This window comes from Aquarana catesbeiana, linkage group LG01, assembly GCF_042186555.1.
Source record: "Aquarana catesbeiana isolate 2022-GZ linkage group LG01, ASM4218655v1, whole genome shotgun sequence".
Taxonomy (NCBI): domain Eukaryota; kingdom Metazoa; phylum Chordata; class Amphibia; order Anura; family Ranidae; genus Aquarana; species Aquarana catesbeiana.
Window position 1 is genome coordinate 407937571 of NC_133324.1, and position 21527 is coordinate 407959097.

The 21527-nt window shown below is 45.1% G+C and overlaps 1 protein-coding gene across 2 annotated transcripts in view; it reads left to right on the forward strand.

Moving 5' to 3' along the window:
* KDM4C (lysine demethylase 4C) overlaps positions 1–21527 on the forward strand; it is an 852000-nt gene that overhangs the window by 122647 nt on the left and 707826 nt on the right. For both annotated transcript variants that reach the window (XM_073635205.1, XM_073635203.1), the window contains exon 5: positions 14543–14736. In XM_073635205.1, the coding sequence (XP_073491306.1) occupies positions 14543–14736 (194 nt within the window). The remainder of the gene's footprint in view (positions 1–14542; positions 14737–21527) is intronic.

The following is a 21527-nucleotide window of genomic DNA, read 5'->3' on the forward strand; positions in this document are numbered from 1 at the left end:
CTAAAGATTACTGTACATATCCCATGGTATCTGCTGCCTGCAAGCTATGATTCCATACTGCATAGAACAGTGCAAATGACCGCAACTAACATGCGCTGCTGGTTCCAAACAAGCAGAAGTGATGAGAGAAAAAGAGGTTCGGGAGCTCACTGATGATGTTACAAGGAGGCAGAAAAAAATACCTTTTAAAGGAGACGTATGGGAATGCAAAAATAGGTAGTACATGCCACCCTCATATCTGCATTCCATTTCTTTCTTTCCTCAGCCCTTTAATTTTTGCAGAATTAGTCTTTTGAAGATCCCAGAATCAGCCTCCAACTGTTCTTTTTTCAGTTCAAAAGTTTCCAGAGGGTGGAAACATCTCCACAATCCAGCCACTCCTTCACTCCCTCCCTCTGGAGGACATGTGGGTATGTTTGGTGAAGAGGTGCACACCCAGGCTGCTATCTAGAACAGCATGTTCTTCACATGGCTCTGTTTCCATGGCAGCATATCCCCAGCTGAAACCCAGAAGCAGAGACTGTGTGATACAAGCAGTGAAGACTCCACCTTTCCCTGGCTGTTATCTGCAAACTCTCCTCTGAGAGACTCAAACACCTCTCCCCTGGGAATTGATGTTCCTTCCTGCATCTTCCGAATTCCCTGCCCCCCTCTCCCCTCACTCATTCAAAGTCTGTATCAGTGTCTCCTCCAGTCGATGAGCGGAGGGGGGAGAGTCACTTCTCATGTTCAGCAATAAACAAAGGTAAGTTCTGTACACACAGCACTGTGTTATATCAGAAGAGGAGACATGGTGAGGAGCATAGTGACCTGTGTCCTGTGTCTGTTCTCTGAAATTAATATTTGCTATGTGTATAGAGCGTACATGTGTACAGTACATAGGAGAGGAGACTGACAACTCCCCCACATCTAAAGTGACCTCCCAATACATGCCCAGAGTCACCTTTTATTGTACATCCAAATCTTCCCTCTGTCACTGTACTTCCTATAGAGTCCCATCATCCCTATCCCCGTACGGCATGCGATGGCACTGTACGGCATGTGATGGCACTTTACGGCATGTGGTGACTCTGTACGGCGTGTGATGCCTCTGTACGGCATGTGATCCTGTAATACTCTATTTACAATGAAGGGAACATTATTGCTATAGGGGTACTAGGTAATACACCAATTATAGGGGAGCAAAGCTCTGTCCATTTCTGAGGAGCTCTGGGCTCCAGTATGAAAATACAAGTAGATGTGAATGGAAGGTTTCATTATCTCAGATAAAAATAGTCAATAAAAGGATTCATTCACAATTTTAGCTCTGATTTTATTTCATTTTACTATACCAGTAATACATGGAATGCCTATGTGCTGTCACATCCATATGTGTATTCTGCTTTACAAATATATTGTTTTCACTCTGGTAGATAGTGTTGTGTATGTAAATAACCTCTACATATTACTATCGGTCACTTCTCCTACCTTAGTCACTGACTGAAGTGCTCTTATCTCTGCCGACTCTTCTGACCATTGAAACATGCTGTGGGGGAGAAGGGAGGGGGAGGAGCTACGCTCTAAAGTCTCGGGAACGAGCAGGGAGCCGACATCAATCAAGCAAAATGACAGGAAAGGTGGTGAATCCAGACTCCAGAGCCAGTCCATTGTTGGTATTACACTGTATGAAAGTCTTTAGCCCCTCCCACAGGTATTTGGCTCGATTTTAACAGAATGGGGGCACTTCTAAGAGGGCTGGGAAGATTTTTAGATATCAGCAGCTCACGTAGAATAGATGTAAGGAAAAAATAGGATTTTTATTACAACTTACCTGTAAAATTCTTTTCTTGGAGTACATCATGGGACACAGAGCCTTAAGTAATTAATGGGTTATAGGCTACCTTCAGGTGTTGACACTGGTAAACCCAATCAAGGAAGTTTATTCCCTATATAACCCCTCCTCCTTCCAGGAGCACATCATTTTTTGTAGCAAAGCAATATACTTAAATCCCAAAAAAGAGGGGAGGGACCTCTGTGTCCCATGATGTACTCCAAGAAAAGGATTTTACCGGTAAGCTGTAATAAAAATCCTATTTTCTTTATCGTACATCATGGGACACCGAGCCTTAAGTAATTACTTAATGGGACGTCCCATAGCAATGCCACTTGAAGGGTGGGAGAAAAAACCCAAAGGGTACACCCAGACTTGAGGATCTATACTGCTGCTTGCAGCACACTGCGCCCGAAGGTGATATCCTAATACCTCCTTGCATCCACCTGATAAAATTTTGTGAATGTATGCACTGAAGACCAAGTTGCGGCCTTACAGATCTGAGCAGTGGAGGCCCGATGACGCACTGCCTAAGAAGCACTAACCGGCCTGGTAGAATGCGCCTTAAAGTGGAGTTCCAGCTAAAAAAAAAAAAAAATTAGTAATGTGTTTGTCACGGAACGCCCCACACTCCGCTTGAGTGCTTCCGTCATATACCGCTTCCTAAGTTCTGGAACACGAGTCCAATGGATCTGGCTATAGGAACCCCAAGAACTAGACAACACCAGTCTTGGAGTACATCAGAACTACCTTTATTTTGAGATCTCACAGACCTTTATACAGCAGGGATGACTCAAAGCTAACCTAATTAACATGACCTAATTTACTACAAAATGTACCCAGACCAGATGACAGTCTTGTGGGCACCGAGCTTCACACATTAATACAATTAACAATACAAACAACAATCTCCCCCCTCCTCAGCCTAGACCATTCGTCTATTAGCCAGGGCTGGTGGCTAATGTGATCAGCTCTCTCAATTAACATAAACACATGTTGATAACACCAGCATCTCCTCACAGGATGTGTCCCAGCAGAATGAATCAGTCTTATCAGCAGGGGGCTGCTGGAGGAATCCCCCCTCCCTCTTCAGGGACACAAATATACAGTAAGGAGTCCCCATACAATATATACATGACTGAGTCCGATTAATACAGTTCAGACTGGATTTCTCATTCACCTCAAATGCTAGGGCCCATAATCGGTGGGCAACAGGCTTGCACACAGTCCTCTCCAACAGCCTCCGCTCTGGCCATGCCCGTGACATTTCTCCCCTTTCGGCAGGAGACTAACACAGGAGGAGACCCCAGACGGGTTGACTCCGAAGTTAGTCCACAGCTCCAGTCCTCTACTGCCTGTACCCACACAGTACCCCAAACAAATCATCCCAAACAGTGCATTACTCACCCAGCCATCCTCTGCCTCTCTCAGAGAACATATCTGCCGCTGGGGAGAGGCCCGGACTGGCCCTTCTCCCTGGAATCCTTTCTGCCGCTGGAGAGAAGACAGGGTGACTGGGCTCACTCCATCCTGCTGTTGGGGATCTGGGCCGACTGCCCAGCATCCCTGGGGTATACAGGTGGGGACTGAAGCCCCATCAACCGACACCAGATCAAGCTGCAGTTGTGAGGTGATGACTGCATTCTCTCCTTGGATCCTGATCTGCAGCTCGCGATAGACTGCAACCTCCTCACCTTGGGCCTCCACAATTGCTGCAGGTGTGGGGCAGAGGTCTTGGACCCTCTGTCCGGTTGCCAGCACTTCTGCTGGGGGTTTGCCAGGTGGTTCCTCCTCTACAGAAACGTCTATTAAATCCCCAGTCTCTGGAAGTGTGGGACAGAGGTCTTGGACCCTCTGTTCAGTTACCAGATCTTCAGCTGGAGAAGTTTGTTTTAACTCCATAGATGCCGCTGGCAGAAAATCACATGTCCCTGTCAGTGTTGTGGGAGAAAGGCTGACTACCTCTTCTCTCAGGAAGGCTGAAGCCACTGTTGGTGCTGGGCAGAACACAGTGAACTTTGGCCCTGATAGCAGCTCTTCTGCTGGAGGCTCATCAGGTTGTTCTTCCTCAGCAGAAAAGTCTATTAAATCCTCTACCTCTATAACTGGTGTCTGTGGATAGAGGTTCACCATCTCCTGTCCGTGGAACTCAGAAGATGCCATCAGTGCTGGGCAGAGGTTAGCAGAGCTCTGCCCTGTTGTCAGCACTTCAGTTTTGGGGATGGCAATCTCCAGATTTTCCACTGCCGATTCTCTGGCATGCTGCTGAACTTGTTCTAGCAGTTTCCTGTATGCCCTTTCCAGATGCTGTTCCTTCCTTAGCAAATGGTCCAGATCAGGTTTGAGCTCTGAGACCCCTGCAAGACCGAGCATAGACTCTCTATAGTCTCTCATGTCCTCAAGGTCAGGTTCCCCTTCATCGCCAAACATAAAAAGATCTGTAAGGTTCTCCCACAGCAATCCAGGGCCGCCAAAGTCATATCCCTCCGGAGAGCATTCTGTTGTCTCCCCTAAATATCCCTCCTCTGCGTGCCATTGCAGAGCCCGATATCGATTGTCCAGCTCTATCTCCTGCTGGACCAACCTGTCCAACTCAGTCACCCATTGCTTCTGGGGCTGCTCTCCCAGGAATGCCATCCGCAATGCCCGTTGGTCACTGGCCCGTTGCTCTTGGGTTGGAAAGCACTTGCCCTGTTTTATACCAGCGAGACGGAGGGCTGCAATCCAGAGCTCCACCCGAATCAGCTGCCTGAGCTCCAGGTATTCATCCTCAGACACAGTCCTGGTGTACGTTGAAAGGATGATCCGCAGCAGCCCCGGGAATTCTGATGCCAGGTCCATATCTCCGCTGGGGTGACTGAAGTCTGCTATGCTGATCTTGGATCCAGTTGGAGGTTTGGATGTCCCAGACTTCAGACTTCAGGAAGCTTTCCCGCTGCTTGCCACCAATGTCACGGAACGCCCCACACTCCGCTTGAGTGCTTCCGTCATATACCGCTTCCTAAGTTCTGGAACACGAGTCCAATGGATCTGGCTATAGGAACCCCAAGAACTAGACAACACCAGTCTTGGAGTACATCAGAACTACCTTTATTTTGAGATCTCACAGACCTTTATACAGCAGGGATGACTCAAAGCTGACCTAATTAACATGACCTAATTTACTACAAAATGTACCCAGACCAGATGACAGTCTTGTGGGCACCGAGCTTCACACAATAATACAATTAACAATACAAACAACAATCTCCCCCCTCCTCAGCCTAGACCATTCGTCTATTAGCCAGGGCTGGTGGCTAATGTGATCAGCTCTCTCAATTAACATAAACACATGTTGATAACACCAGCATCTCCTCACAGGATGTGTCCCAGCAGAATGAATCAGTCTTATCAGCAGGGGGCTGCTGGAGGAATCCCCCCTCCCTCTTCAGGGACACAAATATACAGTAAGGAGTCCCCATACAATATATACATGACTGAGTCCGATTAATACAGTTCAGACTGGATTTCTCATTCACCTCAAATGCTAGGGCCCATAATCGGTGGGCAACAGGCTTGCACACAGTCCTCTCCAACAGCCTCCGCTCTGGCCATGCCCGTGACAGTGTTTAAAAAAAAAAAAAAAAATTTTTTTTTACTCACCTCTAAATGCCTGTTGCTAGGGGGTCCCTCGTAGTCTACCTCCTTCGGTGCCTGGGCTCCTGACGTCACTTCCCTCAGCGCAGGAAGGGAGATCGCCTCTCTTCCCTCCCTCTTGTCAATCATCTGGGAGACGTGACCGGTCCCAGATGATTGCGGGGCCAGTGACAGCGTGCGGCTTGTGCATGCGCAGTGGCCAATATAAATCTGCCCTCCAAAAATACAATTCCAGCCTCCTCTCTGCCAAGCAGACCTATTTTACCACTCATTAGCAACTTATCATCCTGTCCCCGTCAACTCTTCTCCACCTTCAACTCTCTACTTCGTCCTCCACCCGCCAACTCACTCACTGCCCAGGAGATCGCCAATCGCTTCAAACAGAAGATTGATACTATTCGCGCTGAGATCTCTACTGTGCCGACACCTTCCACGCTTTACACTTCATGCCCACAGGCACAATGATTATTTCCCTCTTTCAACCCCACCACTACAGACGAAGTTGCTAAACTACTTGCTAATGTCCACCTTACCACCTGCCCTCTGGATCCTGTTCCCTCACAAATGCTACGTTCATCCTCTGGCCCTATGATACACTCTCTAACCCACATCTTCAATCTCTCCCTCTCTTCTGGCATCTTCCCTAACTCTCTGTAAAATATGCACTTGTCAGACCCATACTTAAAAAGCCCTCACTGGACCCATCCAATCTTAACAACCTGCTCCCCTTCTTATCCAAACTCCTCGAACGTCTGGTCTACAACCCACTGAGCGTCCACCTCGCTGATAATGGCCTTCTTGATCCCCTTCAGTCTGGATTTTGTCCTCAACACTCCACAGAAGCTGCTCTCCTAAAACTAACAAATGATCTACTAACGGCCAAAACCAATCGACACTATTCTGTACTCCTACTCCTGGACCTCTCTGCTGCCTTTGATACGGTTGACCACCCCCTTCTCCTCAAAAAACGACACGCCTTTGGTCTCCGTGACTGTACACTTCGCTGGTTCTCTTCCTACTTATCCAACCGCACCTTTAGCGTTTCTTATAACTCTACCTCCTCCTCTCCTCTTCCTTTCTCTGTTGGGGTCCCCCAAGGTTCTGTTCTTGGACCTCTACTATTTTCAATCTACACCGCCTCCCTGGGTCAACTGATAGCCTCCCATGGCTTCCAATACCACCTCTACGCTGACGACACCCAAATCTATTTCTCTACCCCTCAGCTCACTCCCTCTGTCTCCTCACGTATCACTAATTTACTCTCCGATATATCGGTCTGGATGTCACACCACTTCCTCAAAGTCAATCTAGCCAAAACCAAATTTATAATCCCCCCCCCCCCCCATATGCCTCTTCCCCTGATCTCTCTGTCAAAATCGATGGCACAACTATAAGCCCTTCCCCACATACCAAGGTTCTAGGTGTAGTCCTAGACGCTGAACTCTCCTTCAAGCAACACATCCAATCACTGTCCAAATCCTGCCGCCTCAACCTCCGCAACATCTCCAAAATACGCCCCTTTCTAACCAATGGCACAACAAAGCTCTTAATTCACTCCCTGGTCATCTCTCGCCTCGACTACTGCAACTCCCTTCTCATTGGCTTACCTCTACATAGTCTATCACCTCTTCAATCCATTATGAATGCCGCTGCCAGACTCCTCCACCTTACCAATTGCTCTGTGTCTGCCACTCCTCTCTGTCAATCCCTCCACTGGCTTCCGCTCGGCCAAAGAATTAAATTCAAAATTCTAACAACTACGTACAAAGCCATCCACAATTTCGCCCCCAGCTACATCACTAGCTTACTCTCTAAATACCAACCTACTCGCTCTCTTCCTTCCTCTCAAGACCTCCTGCTCTCTAGCTCCCCCTTTACCTCCTCCCATGCTCGCCTCCAGGCCTTTTCCAAAGCCTCTCCAATCCTATGGAATGCCCTACCCCAATCTGTCCGCTTATCTCCTACTTTATTAGCTTTCAGACGATCCCTGAAAACCCTTCTCTTCAGAGAAGCCTATCCTACCCACACCTAACAACTGTATTTTCATTTTTTCCATCAGCTCATCCCCCACAGTTATTACCTTTTTGTTTCCACTTGACCCTTCCTTCTAGATTGTAAGCTCTAACGAGCAGGGCCCTCTGATCCCTCCTGTATTGATTTGTATTGTAAGTGTACTGTCTGGCCCCATGTTGTAAAGCGCTGCGCAAACTGTTGGCGCTATATAAATCCTGTATTATAATAATAATAACTGACCCGGAGAGCCCACGTTTCTTCAGAATGTGGGTTTCAATAGCCAAGCCATTAAATTTAGAGACTGTAAGGAAGGATGGAATATCGGTCCCTGTGAGAGCAGATCTGGCCGTAGTGGGAGGGACCATGGGCCCTCCACTGTCATTTTTACGATTTCTGCTTACCATGACCTTCTGGGCCATGCTGGTGCCACCAGAATTACCGGCTTTCTTTCCAGTTTTATCCTGCAAAGAAGTCAACGCAGCAACTGAATAGGGGGGAATGCATAGATCAGTGAGAACTGATCCCATGGGGTCACCAACGCACCCGTTACGCATGCGAGTGGATCCCTTATTCTGGCCACAAAGTTGACTAACTTCATGTTGAACCTGGACGCTAGAAGATCTACGTCCTGAGACCCCCATTTTTGGCAAAGAGCCTGAAATATGTCGGAGTGAAGAGACCATTCCCCTTGGAATAACTGCTGGCGACTTAAGTAGTCCACCTGCCAATTTTCTACTCCCGGAATGAAAACTGCCGAAAGGCACGGAACATTCCTTTCTGCCCAAGTTAGAATTGGTTCACCTCTATCTGTGCTGAGAGACTTCTGGCGCCCCCTTGGTGATTGATATAGGCCACAGCTGTGGCGTTGTTGGATGGAATCCTGACAGGGGAATCCCGTAACCTGAAAGTCCAGGCCTTTAGAGCCAGACGTACTGCCCGAATCTGTAGGATATTGATGGGCAAAGTTCTTTCATGTCTTGACCACTGTCCCTGCACAGTTGTCTTTTCTAGTACTGCTCCCCAGCCTGAAAGGCTGCTTTCCGTGATTACCACTTTCCAGATGACTGGTCTGAAGGATTTTCCTTTCAGCAGATTTTGGGTTAGTAACCACCAAGAGAGGCTTTGGGACACTCTTGGGGACAGCTGCATTGGTAAGTCTAAAGCTTGAATTTTTGTTCTAAGCAACAGTCTTGAATGAAACTGGTCATAGGGAACTGGTTCGAATGAAGCCACCATGGTTCCTAGTAACCTCATGCAAAGGCGAATGGAGAGGTCGCCCTTTGACCTGACCATCCGCACCAGCTCCTTTTTATGGAGTTGATCTTTGCCTGAGGCAAGAACACCCTTTACTGGCCTGTGTCTATGATCAGACCCAAGTACTCCAGTCTCTTTAGCAGTATTAAGGAAGATTTCTCTAAGTTGAGAATCCAACCCAAACTTTTCAGATAGTTGGTTGTGGTGCGTACGCTTTGCTCCAAACGAGCCACCGATTGATCTATTAGCAATAGATAGTCTAGGTACGCTACAACTGTTATGCCCTGTGCCCTTAACCTGGCTAGAGGTGGGGCCAGCACCTTGGTGAACACCGGGGTGCTGTGGCTAGCCCGAAGGGCAGGGCTACAAATTGAAAATGCTGCTGTTCTAACTCGAACCGCAGAAACTTTTGATGAGCGGGAAATATAGGGACCTGCAGATATGCATTCCTGATGTCGATTGATGCCAGAAGTTCTTCTTCTAGAAGGTTAGAAACTACCGACCTGATCGTCTCCATGCGAAAGGAGCGGATCTTCAGGAACTGATTTAGATCTCTTAGATCTAGAATTGGTCTGACGTCTCCATTTTGCTTTTGGTACCATGAAAAGATTTGAATAAATCCCCAGACCTTGCTCTTTTGTGGTGATCTGTATGATCACCCTTTGAGATGTTAATCGGTCTAGTGCCTGAAACAGAGACTGTCTCTTCTCTGGATCTTTGGGAACGCTTGACCTCAGGAAGCCAGGCGGTGGAAAGTCCCGAAATTCCAGCTTGTACCCCAGCGTTACCGTGGAGATGACCCATCTGTCCTGAATCTCCTTTTTCCAGACTTCTGAAAACTGCAGAAGTCTTTCCTCCACCTCGGTGAGGGGGGTTGCCTCTTCATGATGAGGCTTTAGGATTCTGCTTTGCAGGTTTCCGACCCCAGGACTTCTTTTGAGCCTGGGTCTGACCCTGTCGCCACTGCCTAGAGGCGGAAGCCCCTGGTGCAGGGGAAAGAGCCGTTTAAATGAAGGGCGTTTATACTTTCTTTTTACTGGCAAGAGAGTACTTTTTCCCACTAGAAATTATTTGGATATATTTATCCAAGTCTTCTAAAAAATAATCGCTGCCCATGAAAGGGGAACCCAGTTAGGAGGTTTTTACATGGTGCTTCAGCTGACCAATTTTTTAACCACAGGATTCAATGCATATGCACAAACATAAGCGTAAGGTGGGACGCCTGGTGAATAGAATCTTTAATGGCATCTATGGCAAAGCATAATGCCTTTGATAGTTCAGCCAAATCCCAAGCTTGTTGTGCAGGAAGCTCTCTAAGGACCTGTTTAAATTGGTCCTTTAGGGATTGGCAGACGCCTAACACAGCGACTGCAGGCTGAGTAACGGCACCTGCCAAGGAAAAGGCAGACTTTAGCAGAGATTCCAACTTTTTATCTGTTGGATCCTTAAGCATCTGCGCATTGTCTACAGGACAAGTTAGGCTATTATTCACATTGGAAATTGCAGCGTCAATTGCTGGTACTTTCCATTTTTTTGGAAAATTTCTCCTCCAGAGGATAGAGAATTGAAAATCTCTTAGGAGGCAGAAAATGCTTATCCGTGTGATTCCATTCAGCAAAAATAAGCTTTTCTAGTAATGCATGTGCAGGAAACGCATGCAAAGGATGAGAAGGTTTTAAGGAACTGGGCGGCACAGAGGTGTAGTGGGTAGTACTCTCGCCTAGCAGTAAAAAGGGTTGCTGGTTCGAATCCCAACCACGACACTACCTGCCTGGAGTTTGCATGTTCTCCCTGTGCCTGCGTGGGTTTCCTCCGAGTACTCCGGTTTCCTCCCACACTCCAAAGACATGCTGGTAGGTTAATTGGCTTCTGTCCAAAATTGGCCCTAGTATTTGAATGTGAGTTTGGGACTTTGGATTGTGGGCTCCTTGAGGGTAGGGGCCAATGTGAGTGTGCAATTGTATTTGTAAATTGATGGTGCTATATGGGTACCTTAATAATATAATAGATGAGCATCTTAATAAGATGCAATGTACAGGGATAGGGATAATTGTAGACACACTCACTCAGGTTGAACTGGATGGACTGGTGTCTTTATTCAACCTTACTAACTATGTAACTATGTAAGGAAGAAGCTGAGCTTTCAGGAGACTCTGTTAGGGGTAGCATGGAAGTAGAACGAACCATCCGTAAGAGTTTGTATCAGCAATTTCTCAGATTGAGAGGCTGAAAAAGGTTCATCTATCATTGTTTCCTCCACAGAGGAATCATTGGTTTGCTTTTCCTCCTGATCGACTGAGGGTAACACCTCACCCTGTGCCCATTGTTTCCCTTGCAAAGGTTCTGAAGTGGGAGAAGGGGGATCTAGCACGCTTCCTATCCATTTGAATGGAGGATGCAATTAAAGCCGCTAATCTTCCTTCCAGACCCTGCAGGGAGGAGGAAAGGACATCTTCAGTCACGTATACAGGGGCTGAGATGTGAGAAGCAGCTGCACCATCAATTTGTTCCAATGGCTCACCCTGGCTTGCCATAACTGGTAATTCAGGCGAGGATGACAGCATGGAAATGCGACTCAAGATCCTAATATATGGAGGTGAAACCGTTAGTATCTTTTTGGTTTTTGTGGTGTCTTTTTTTGGCAGGCATAGTCCTAAGTACAAAAACAGAGGCACTAAACAAATTTGCACTTAATTGCTGAGAATAGTCATGACTTTTAAAGCCGCTATACAGTTCAGTCTAGTGCTGGAAAAAGAGTGTTGTTCCTGTATTAGGAATGCCAGTTTTGCAACCCATACATGTCCCACAGCTCCTGTGTCCTTGTGTTGCAGGCTGCTTGTCTGTTCCTCATCTGCCGAGGCAAGACTGTCACAACTGTGGTAGTTATCTGTTTTTAGCCTGCCGTGCGTCCTTGTGGACGTTCATGGCGCCGCGATTAGGCCCCACCCCCTCAAAAAAAATTCCAGCCCTTTTTTCTATTTAAATTTTCCGGCGCCTGTGTGTGGCGTTTTTCGACTTCTAGAACCGACATGGGGGGAGGGAGGGGAGGCAGAGACCATCCAGCAGCAGCAGGTAGAAACTTAATCTAAAACAGTCACAGTAAAAGCGGTATTAGCGGGGCCCCCGCACCCCCCGGGGGTAATGTAAGGGGGTACAGCGCTGCTGTCCCCCTAACCCTCTGGTCTCATCAGGGGGGAGAGAAAACACGTTTGCAGCTTTCTCTTACCTTGCAGAGTCCCCCTCTACACGCTTCTGAAATCAGGCACGAACTGAGCTTACAGTGAAGACAACAGAGTAAGGTATGTGCAGAGACTCCCTCTAGTGGAGAATTAAGGCATGACAACATTTTTTTCCAAATGGAAGAAATATATAGATATATTTAATACCGAAGTTTCTTCCCTTACCTTATCCTCACCGCAGGATTTGCTGAATTAACAAATAATCCAGTCTTCACCCATCACGGTGGGCTGCGTAGCATCAGGAAGTTTAGGTAATGTAACAAGACCTAAGCCTTGGGTTCCTGGGGTCCAGCCCTTCAAAGAGAGGTGTTACAGGCAAAACCTTGTGCTTCCGATACGAGGCCCCAGGTACCATCCTTTTAGGCCTCCATGGCACTTTGGATGTATCTGGTGTATGGAGGCTAAATCCAGCATGGATCTCTCCTGGAGCTCCTCAGAGCACATCTTCACTCGTGACCAACACCTTAGACACTGGCGAAAAATCTGATGTGCTCCTGGAAGGAGGAGGGGTTATATTGGGAGTAAACTTCCTTGATTGGGTTTACCGGTGTCAACACCTCAAGGTAGCCTATAACCCATTAAGTAATTTATGTAAGGCTCTGTGTCCCATAATGTACGATAAAGAAAAAAGGAAACCCATACTTCTCTTTTAAACAACAAAATTATCAGAGGGCCATTAAATAGTGGATGTACTGTATATGGATTTTTTTTGGAGAATAAGGATATTGTTTAGTGTCACTTTAAGTTTATACATATACAATGGTATCTATAGTCTGGAATTTAAAGTTGGTGCAATGAGCAGCAGCATGGGTTTTATGTAAAAAAAATGATGTATATAAATGATATGTACTGTCATACTAGCCTCTCTCTCTCTCTCCCTCTCCCTCTCCCTCTCCCCCCCTCTCTCTCTCTCTCTCTCTCTCTCTCTCTCTCTCTCTCTCTCTCTCTCCCTCTCCCTCTCCCTCTCCCTCTCCCTCTCCCTCTCCCTCTCCCTCTCCCTCTCCCTCTCCCTCTCCCTCTCCCTCTCCCTCTCCCTCTCCCTCTCCCTCTCCCTCTCCCTCTCCCTCTCCCTCTCCCTCTCCCTCTCCCTCTCCCTCTCCCTCTCCCTCTCTCTCTCTCTCTCCCTCTCTCCCTCTCTCCCTCTCTCCCTCTCCATCTATTAATGGCTGTATTTGTTTATGCCGAATAACGTGACAGCATGTGCTGGTCACTGGAAACTTTTTATCAACTTGTTTTTAAGGCTCTTGCACCCAGCCGCCTGAAATACGTTCAGCATAATTCCCAGTGTATTTTCTCCAACCAGGCAGCCTAGGTGCAGCATACAGTCTGTCATTACCATGAATGGCTGTACTTGTGTATATGGTGGTGCTATCATCAACACGAGTGCGGGCATACGAGCAATTGCAAAAAATAGAAAATGTTCTATTTTTTTAAATTCTTATAGTCTGCACTGGTGTTTTAAGATGTATGCATGTACACACAGGAACAGCGGTGCACAGCCATTCATATTAATGAGAGACTGTATGCTGCACCTGGGTGGAGGAAATCAATATGCTGAACGGGCGTAGATGGCCTGGGTGTAAGAGCCCGAAAACAACTTGATAAAAGGTTTCCAGGCGTGGCTGGCCCATGTGAATGAGCCCGTACAAAGCCTTGTTCCAGTTTGTCCATTATGGCACCTGTCTGAGAAGGTCCCTCCCTGAGGTGAGACAATAGTGTCTTTCATATTGGAGATGATGCCACTTTATAAATAAATATTACTAAAAAAATCATATTTTCTACTTTTGTTCCCTTTATTTCTTTTGATATGGTTATATCTTTGTATTTGTAATATCTATAAAACATTTGGAAAAATTAAGTAGAAATCAGCGATTATGTCTTCTTTAACAGGTTACACCTATATTCCATTTCACAGAAATAGGAAAGGTCTAGTATATCAATTTGATACGTTTTTATTTAACACACAAAAAGGCCAGTTGCATATAAATTAATGTCATCATAATGTTTTTTGTTTCACTTTGAATGCAAGAGCTGCCTTGTGTCAGATAAGGTAAAATGAAAGAATGCCTGTAAGCAGTGCATTGGGGACTTCAGTATTGATATGTTCGCTGCATGCCCTACAATTTATTTCCTGAGATAAGAAACAGTCTGTGGTTTCTGAAAGGTCAGAGAGTAGATAGTAGGAGTCTCAGTATGTGATAAATGTCATGGCAAGCAGTATCAAACCCAACATGAGTGTATCATTGTACGTTCTCTGCGGAACAGTCTCCTGCTACAGCGCTTATCTGGCTCAACATTAATTATACCTTTTATCTAATACATCACGTATATTATCTCCCTTTTGGGATTTACCAGCTCTTTATCTTGCATTGAGTAAACTGATAGGCAGTGGCCTGAAGTGTTATCATTGATTTTAGTTGTGCTAAAACAAGACAATGGTATGCTGAATTTACCTTTTTGGACTGTTATGTGTTTGTAATGTTTTCTGTGGCAATATTAACATTTTTCACAAACAGGGTTACATGTCAGTGTACATTTTTATCCCTGGAGAACTAAATGGCTAAATGGCTTGCATTTAATTTTGTTACAGGATATAAATGAATGGAAAATTTCTCGCTTAAATACCATCTTGGATGTTGTAGAAGAAGAATGTGGCATCTCTATTGAAGGTGTAAATACTCCTTACCTCTACTTTGGCATGTGGAAGACCACATTTGCATGGCATACAGAAGATATGGATCTTTATAGCATCAACTACCTCCACTTTGGGGAGCCCAAGTCATGGTAATATTTTACTATCTTCATCCATTGTTTAACTAATACTTATTGGACTATAACTATCTGTTTGAGTTGGCATCTCTTTTGCTTGGATTTGTATAAAATAAGTGAAGATGTGCTAACATCAGATGTTCAAATCTGAGTAAAAACCACTGTGCCCAAAATAGAGTATGCATGTGGATATAGTGATGGGAGACTGATGAAGGTATTGGTCAGGGTACCAGCACTGATTTGAGAAGTAATAGAGCATGGTGCAAATGCACAAATCTGTAACCTCTACATTTGTGATGTCCTCAGTTGTGGGGTTCATTGGCCATTTTGACAACCAACTCTGTGTGCCGACAACCCGACTGAAGCAAGGCTTGTCTACAATGTATAATTTTACTGTACAATTTTTCTTAGATTTACCCAAAACTATCTAATATTTATTTATTACAGGTACTTATATAGCACTGTAAATTTACGCAGCGCCTTACACATGTATTGTACATTCACATCAGTCCCTGCCCTCAAGGAGCTTACAATCTAAGGTCCCTAACTCACATTCATACATACAGTACATATACTAGGGCCGTTTTAGACAGGAGCCAATTAACCTACCAGCATATCTTTGGAGTGTGGGAGGAAACCGGAGTACCCGGAGGAAATCCACGCAGGCACAGGGAGAACATGCAAACTCCAGGCAGGTAGTTCCATGGTTGGCATTTGAGCTGACAACCTTTTATGAGGTCAAACCTAAATACTTTCAATTTGTCTGCAATCAGGCAGGCCTCTGCACTACATAGTTAAAGGTAAATCTAAGGAAAATTGAATAAGAAAATTCTATAATTTATTGCCAGCTTAAGGGAGATTACCTTCTATTCAGGGTGTTAAACCACCAGTGATCTGAAGAAACAGAATTCTAGTGAGGCTTGCTGCAAAATTAATGATTTCTTTATCCTGACTGTCATAAATCCTAAGCTTACGTGAAAGATTTCATAGAAATAATTAGTTGCACGATTAATCGTCAAGAATGGTTAATATCGTTAACACAATTTTTTCCCCCGTTGCAATCTTGACAAAAGTGATTCACGATTCTTTCTATGCAAAGAATTCTCTCTGCTCTTCTGAAGCCACAGCCGTCAAAAAGGAAGAAAAAAAACGGGAAGTCTGCCAAGTATCACAACATTGTTTAGCAGTGGAAATTAAGTATAAACGTTGTAACAATTTGTCAAAGGAATAGACTATGTGTGTAAATGAGGAAAGTTTAACCACTTAAACCAGTGTTTCTCAACCTTTTTGCCTTCGGGAACCCTTGGCCAAAAGTAGTGGATCTCGGGGAGAAAAAAATTCAGATCTAAAGCTCACGGATCATTGGATCTGATCAGGGAGCTGTAGATACAACAGCAGTAAAGAGACAGTATCAAATAATAGAATAGATATTGTGAAAACACTTACCTCCTTAATGCGAAACTTGGGCTAGCTTTTTTCTGCACAGATGCTCAATTCTGGGTCGAACCTGAAATAAGCGCACACGGATTTCTTCTTCAACTGAAAGTAAACGATTTCGCTCCTTGCTCTCGATGATTGTCAACCACTTACCGGCCACTGTATATATACGTCATTACTTTAAAGATGGATATCTCGGTAACGGCAGCAGCTGCTGCCACAACTGAGGTATCCATCTTTAGGGCTGGCGGTTCTGTACACGATAACGGTGGTCTCTGCGGCGGATGCACCGCAAGATCACTGTTGGCGGCGGGAGAGGTGCCACCCCCCCTCCCGCCGCTCTCCCGCGCCCTCCGCCGCTTACCGGAGCCGTTGGTAGCGGCGGAGGCGATCGGGTCCTTTCCCTTCCTCAGTATGGATACGAGTGAGGCTAAGATGGCGCCCACCCGTCTCCATACCATAGGACGGCCGGAGCGACGTCATGACGCCAGCTCCGCCCGCTTCTCTTTTTAAACGACTTTTTTTTTTTTTTTTTGCATTAAAGTCTAAATATGAGATCTGAGGTCTTTTTGACCCTAGATCTCATATTTAAGAGGTCCTGTCATGCTTTTTTCTATTACAAGGGATGTTTACATTCCTTGTAATAGGAAAAAAAGTGATCCAATTTATTATTATTTTTTTTTAAACAGTGAAAAAATAAATAAAATAAAGTAAAATAAATAATAAAAAAAAAAAAAAATTTTTTTTAGAGCTCCCTGTCCTGACGAGCTTGCATACGTTAGTAGCGCCCGCATATGAAAACGGTGGTCAAACCACACATGTGAGGTGTCGCCGCGACCGGTAGAGCGAGAGCAATAATTCTAGCCCTAGACCTCCTCTGTAATGCAAAACATGCAACCTGTAGAATTTTTTTAAATGTCGCCTATGGAGATTTTTAAGGGTAAAAGTTTGACGCCATTCCACGAGCGGGCGCAATTTTGAAGCGTGACATGTTGGGTATCAATTTACTTGGCGTAACATTATATTTCACAATATAAAAATAAATTTGGCTAACTTTACTTTTGTCATATTTTTTTATTCAAAAAAGTGATTTTTTTTCCAAAAAAAGTGCGCTTATAAGACCGCTGTGCAAATATGGTGCAAAAAAAAGTATTGCAATGACCGCCATTTTATTCTCTAGGGTGTTAGAAAAAAAAATATATAATGTTTGGGGGTTCTAAGTAATTTTCTGGCAAAAAAAACAGTTTTAAACATGTAAACACCTATAATCCAAAACGAGGCTGGTCTTTAAGTGGTTAAACAGGAAAAAGCTTGCTCACACATGTAGGAAGTAGAAAACTGCAGCAAAACATTCAATGCCTTTCTGTAAATGGCAGGATAATCTTCTTTGAAATCCAGAATTTGTCCAAGGATACATCATCAAACCTCATCCTGAGGGTACGATCAGATTGCAAATTGCAAATTTCTTCCTGTTCTTTTGAATTCAAGTTCTCTGACTGAACAGGAGACTCACAGTTCCTCACCCAAACATATATTTGTGTTGAAAGAGAAGGAAAATAATATTCCATTTTGCTCTGCAATACATCCAGTTGGCTTTCAATTAAACTTGAAACTTGCTGGTATCCTTCCTCACTTCCAAGGCCAAGCAACAGAGGAAACATCTCCAGATTTCCTTTCACAACATGGCTTTTCCAAAGATTCAATTTTCTTTTGAATCCAAGTATCTTGTCACTTGAAGTCAGGATATTTTCTCCAGAACCTTGCATAGACTTGTTCAGCAGGTTCATATGATTAAAAATGTCCACTAAGTATGCCAGTTTCTGCAGCCATTCTTTATCTTCAAAGCACTCAGCAAAATCTGACCTACACATTTCTTGAAAGTACTTCTTTAGTTGTTCTTTCAGCTCAAACACTCTGTGCAGAACTTGTCTTCTGCTAAGCCGCAGGGCGCCTCCCGTGCCACAAAGCACCAACCCCCCCATGAGGTAATGCGGCCTGGTACGGTTCAGGAGGGGGGGGGGGGGCGCTCGCTCGTCCCCACCCCCTTTCCTAACCGACAAGGCTGTGTGCTCGGATAAGGGTCTGGTATGGATTTGAGGGGGACCCCCACGTTGTTTTTCGGCTTAGGGGTTCCCCTTAAAATCCATACCAGACCGAAGGGCCTGGTATGCTCTTGGAGGGGAACCCATGCCCTTTTTTTATTTTAAATTTGGCGTGGAGTTCCCCCTCAAGATTCATACCAAACAGTGCCTGGCATTGGCGGGGATCCAAGTCGGATCCCCGTTCAATACGAGTCGGTACCCTGTCGGGTTGCTATGGAAATGGCAAACCAAACGCAGCTAATCGCACTGTACAATGCAGCTGATCGCAGTGCCTGGAGTCTTGAATTCCACAAAAAAAAACATGCTTTTAACTGTGGCAGAATAGCCGTCCGTGTGAAAGGCGCCTATAATGGTTATGGTTTGTAGTAAAGTGTCTTTTCAGTTTTGCTAGAGCCATTGCTTATTTGTAAGTTGTTTGCCACAGATAAGGCACAATGGAATGGGACAATGTGGATCACCTGTCCATGAAAACATTTTTTCCTAAAAAGGACATAAGGCAGAGTACAGCCGGGAGATCACCAGGGCACAGTACAAGGAGTTGCTTTCATCCACATGCAGAGCCGCACAGGTAAGCTGCTGTAATATGCCTTATATCTACTTGATCCCACAGAGGAGCGAAGCGAGTGGGAGCACGTGGCTGGATCAGGAGATGACATCCTGTCAGAGCTAAATGGGGATCAAAGAGCAGGGGCACGTGGTTGGAGGAGACTGATTGTAAAAAGGAGTTGAGATCATAGCATTGCTTTATGACATGTTATTATAATACTATTATGAACTCCCCTTCTGCTAAATTCAGTCTGATCCAGCTGTGCGCTCCCCCTCTCTGCATCACCACTTCCATACACAGGATGTCACCTGTGGCTTCAGTCACATGCTCCATGTCTCTGCTTACCCCCCCCCCCCCCCCCGTCTGTCCATCACATCAGAGCCCCCCTTTACATCAGAGGCCCCCCACCAGTGTCAGATTTCCCCCCCATCACATTACAGTCCTAACTTCACATTAAAATCCCCCCTATATATATGTGAACCCATCAGAGTTGCTCCTTTACATGAATCCCCTCATCACATCAGAGCTTCCACATTACATCAGAGGTCTCCCCATCACATCAGATCCCCCCTTTTATACAATAATTTTCTATCACATCAGAGTCACCCCTATACATCAGAGGCCCCCTTTACACGAGTCTCCCCATCACAGCGGAGTGTCCCCATCACAGCAGAGGTCCTCCCATTACATCAGAGCCCCCCTAGTGTCAGATTTCCCCATCACATTACAGTCCCTCATTCACATCAGAGGCCCACCATTACATCAAAGTTCCTCCTATACACAGGAACCTTTCATCACATCAAAGTCGCCCCTATACATCAGAGACCCCCTTTACATGAGTCTCCCCATCACAGCAGAGAAGTTAAGTGTGTTTCCTAGTGTGTGTTCTAACTGAAGGGGGCATGGGACTTGCTAGGGGAAGAGATAGATCGGTGTTCATACTCTATGAACACACGATCTGTCTCTTCTCCCCTCAGTGAACCGGGATCTGTGTGTTTTCACACAGATCCCAGTTCTCACCATGTCGCGAGCGATCGCGGGAGCCCGGCGGTCATCGCAGCTGCCGCGCGCTCGCATTGGCTCCGGGGGCGAGCAGCGGGCGCACTCACCCCTAATGGCCACATAAAGAAGCAACGTAACATGACGGCGATTCACGCAGCCGAGCCATGTTGCCGCAGTTAAACTGCGGCAGCTGGTCGGCAAGCGGTTAACCTATCAAATTTGGGGAAGATTTCCTTTCTCTTGTCTAGAGATGGAAAGAAGCCGGTATCCACATTAGAGGATTTTTCCTCATCGCTCGCTATGGTAACTCAAAATTTTAGAGATTCCCTCTCTCCAATGATCTCTCTACATGATGGTCACAAGGGCAAATAGAGGAGAGAATCTTCCTGGTGGGGAAATGAAGAGCAATAAATTCTTGACCGAGAGTCTGAAGCTGGATATACACTTTTTTTTTTTTTTTTTTTTTAATTCAACCAGCAGGCTGAACAGAAGAACTCTGATTGCTACATCTCCACATGCCATGTGGATGCAGGAATCTCCCCCACTGTGCTATTGGTGAGCCTATTCTGGCTGATTACAGTGATCATTTGCTGCAAGGGCTGATCCAACACTGGTTTTCCAGCAGGACCTTTCGGCAGAAGCTTTTATTGAACAGAGAGGGCTACACACGGATCAGTTCGGCTGGTTCCTCCTAAACCATCCAAATTTCGATAAGTGTATACCCAGCTACAAAATAAATTTGCCTTTTACATACACTTTAATAAAGGTACATTCATCTATTGACATCCTCCTATTGCTATTTATGATTGCCTCTTTACGGTACAATTCCTAGATATATTGCATTGCTGTAACAGTTTTGCATGTATTTTCCTCTGGAAAGAATTGCATTCTTTCTCATTTGCTTCTTTTCTTCAGCTCTTCTTCAGCTCTGCTTGTATGTCTAATGTAATTAATTTGCAAATCTACATTCATAATGTAGATCCCAGGTTTTCTTTAGCTTCGCAAAGCATGGCACTGACTTTCCTTTTGCCATCTGTAGTTTGAGCGTTGACCTGCTTTTACTCACTGTGTTAGTCATTTGATGCAAAGCTTTTTGGGCAAGCATCTGACATGAAATACACTTGAAATTCGTTTTCTTATGTTCAAGTAAAAGCCTGAGTTAAAGATTTATTGAACAGTTCATTAGAGATTTCTTCAATCCATTACAGAATCGTCAATACTTCTTGACACGAGACTCTACCTGGCATTACTTCCTTCTCTGTAAGCATCAGTGAGTGAAGCTTTTAGCTTCACTTTTCTGTGTTAAGTTTATCTCTGCAGAGCATTCTTTCCCTGTACCGTAGATGTGGTCTTTTTTCTTCATCCTTTTCTTACAAGACAGACATCAAATCCCATAGTTACTTACTCATTTGGACGACACTCTGCGTCCCAGTATGTTCAATCTATTGATTTCCCATTTGAAAAATTCAGACAACAACCACACGCTTGAAAAAACATTCCTGTAGGAAAGTGTTTGATTTTATTCAAGGGTAAAATTATTTTGAAATAGGTCGGCGTAGTACTATGCACTCTGTCAACTGAAGGAATGCTTTTTGAGATGTGATGTTAGGGTGCTGTCTGGCTCGCTCATTGTGTGTGCGTTGGAATGCACAAGTGCTAAGATTGATTTTCTATGGTAGCTATGCTTTAACAAGAATACGTTTTTAGAAGGCTTTGAA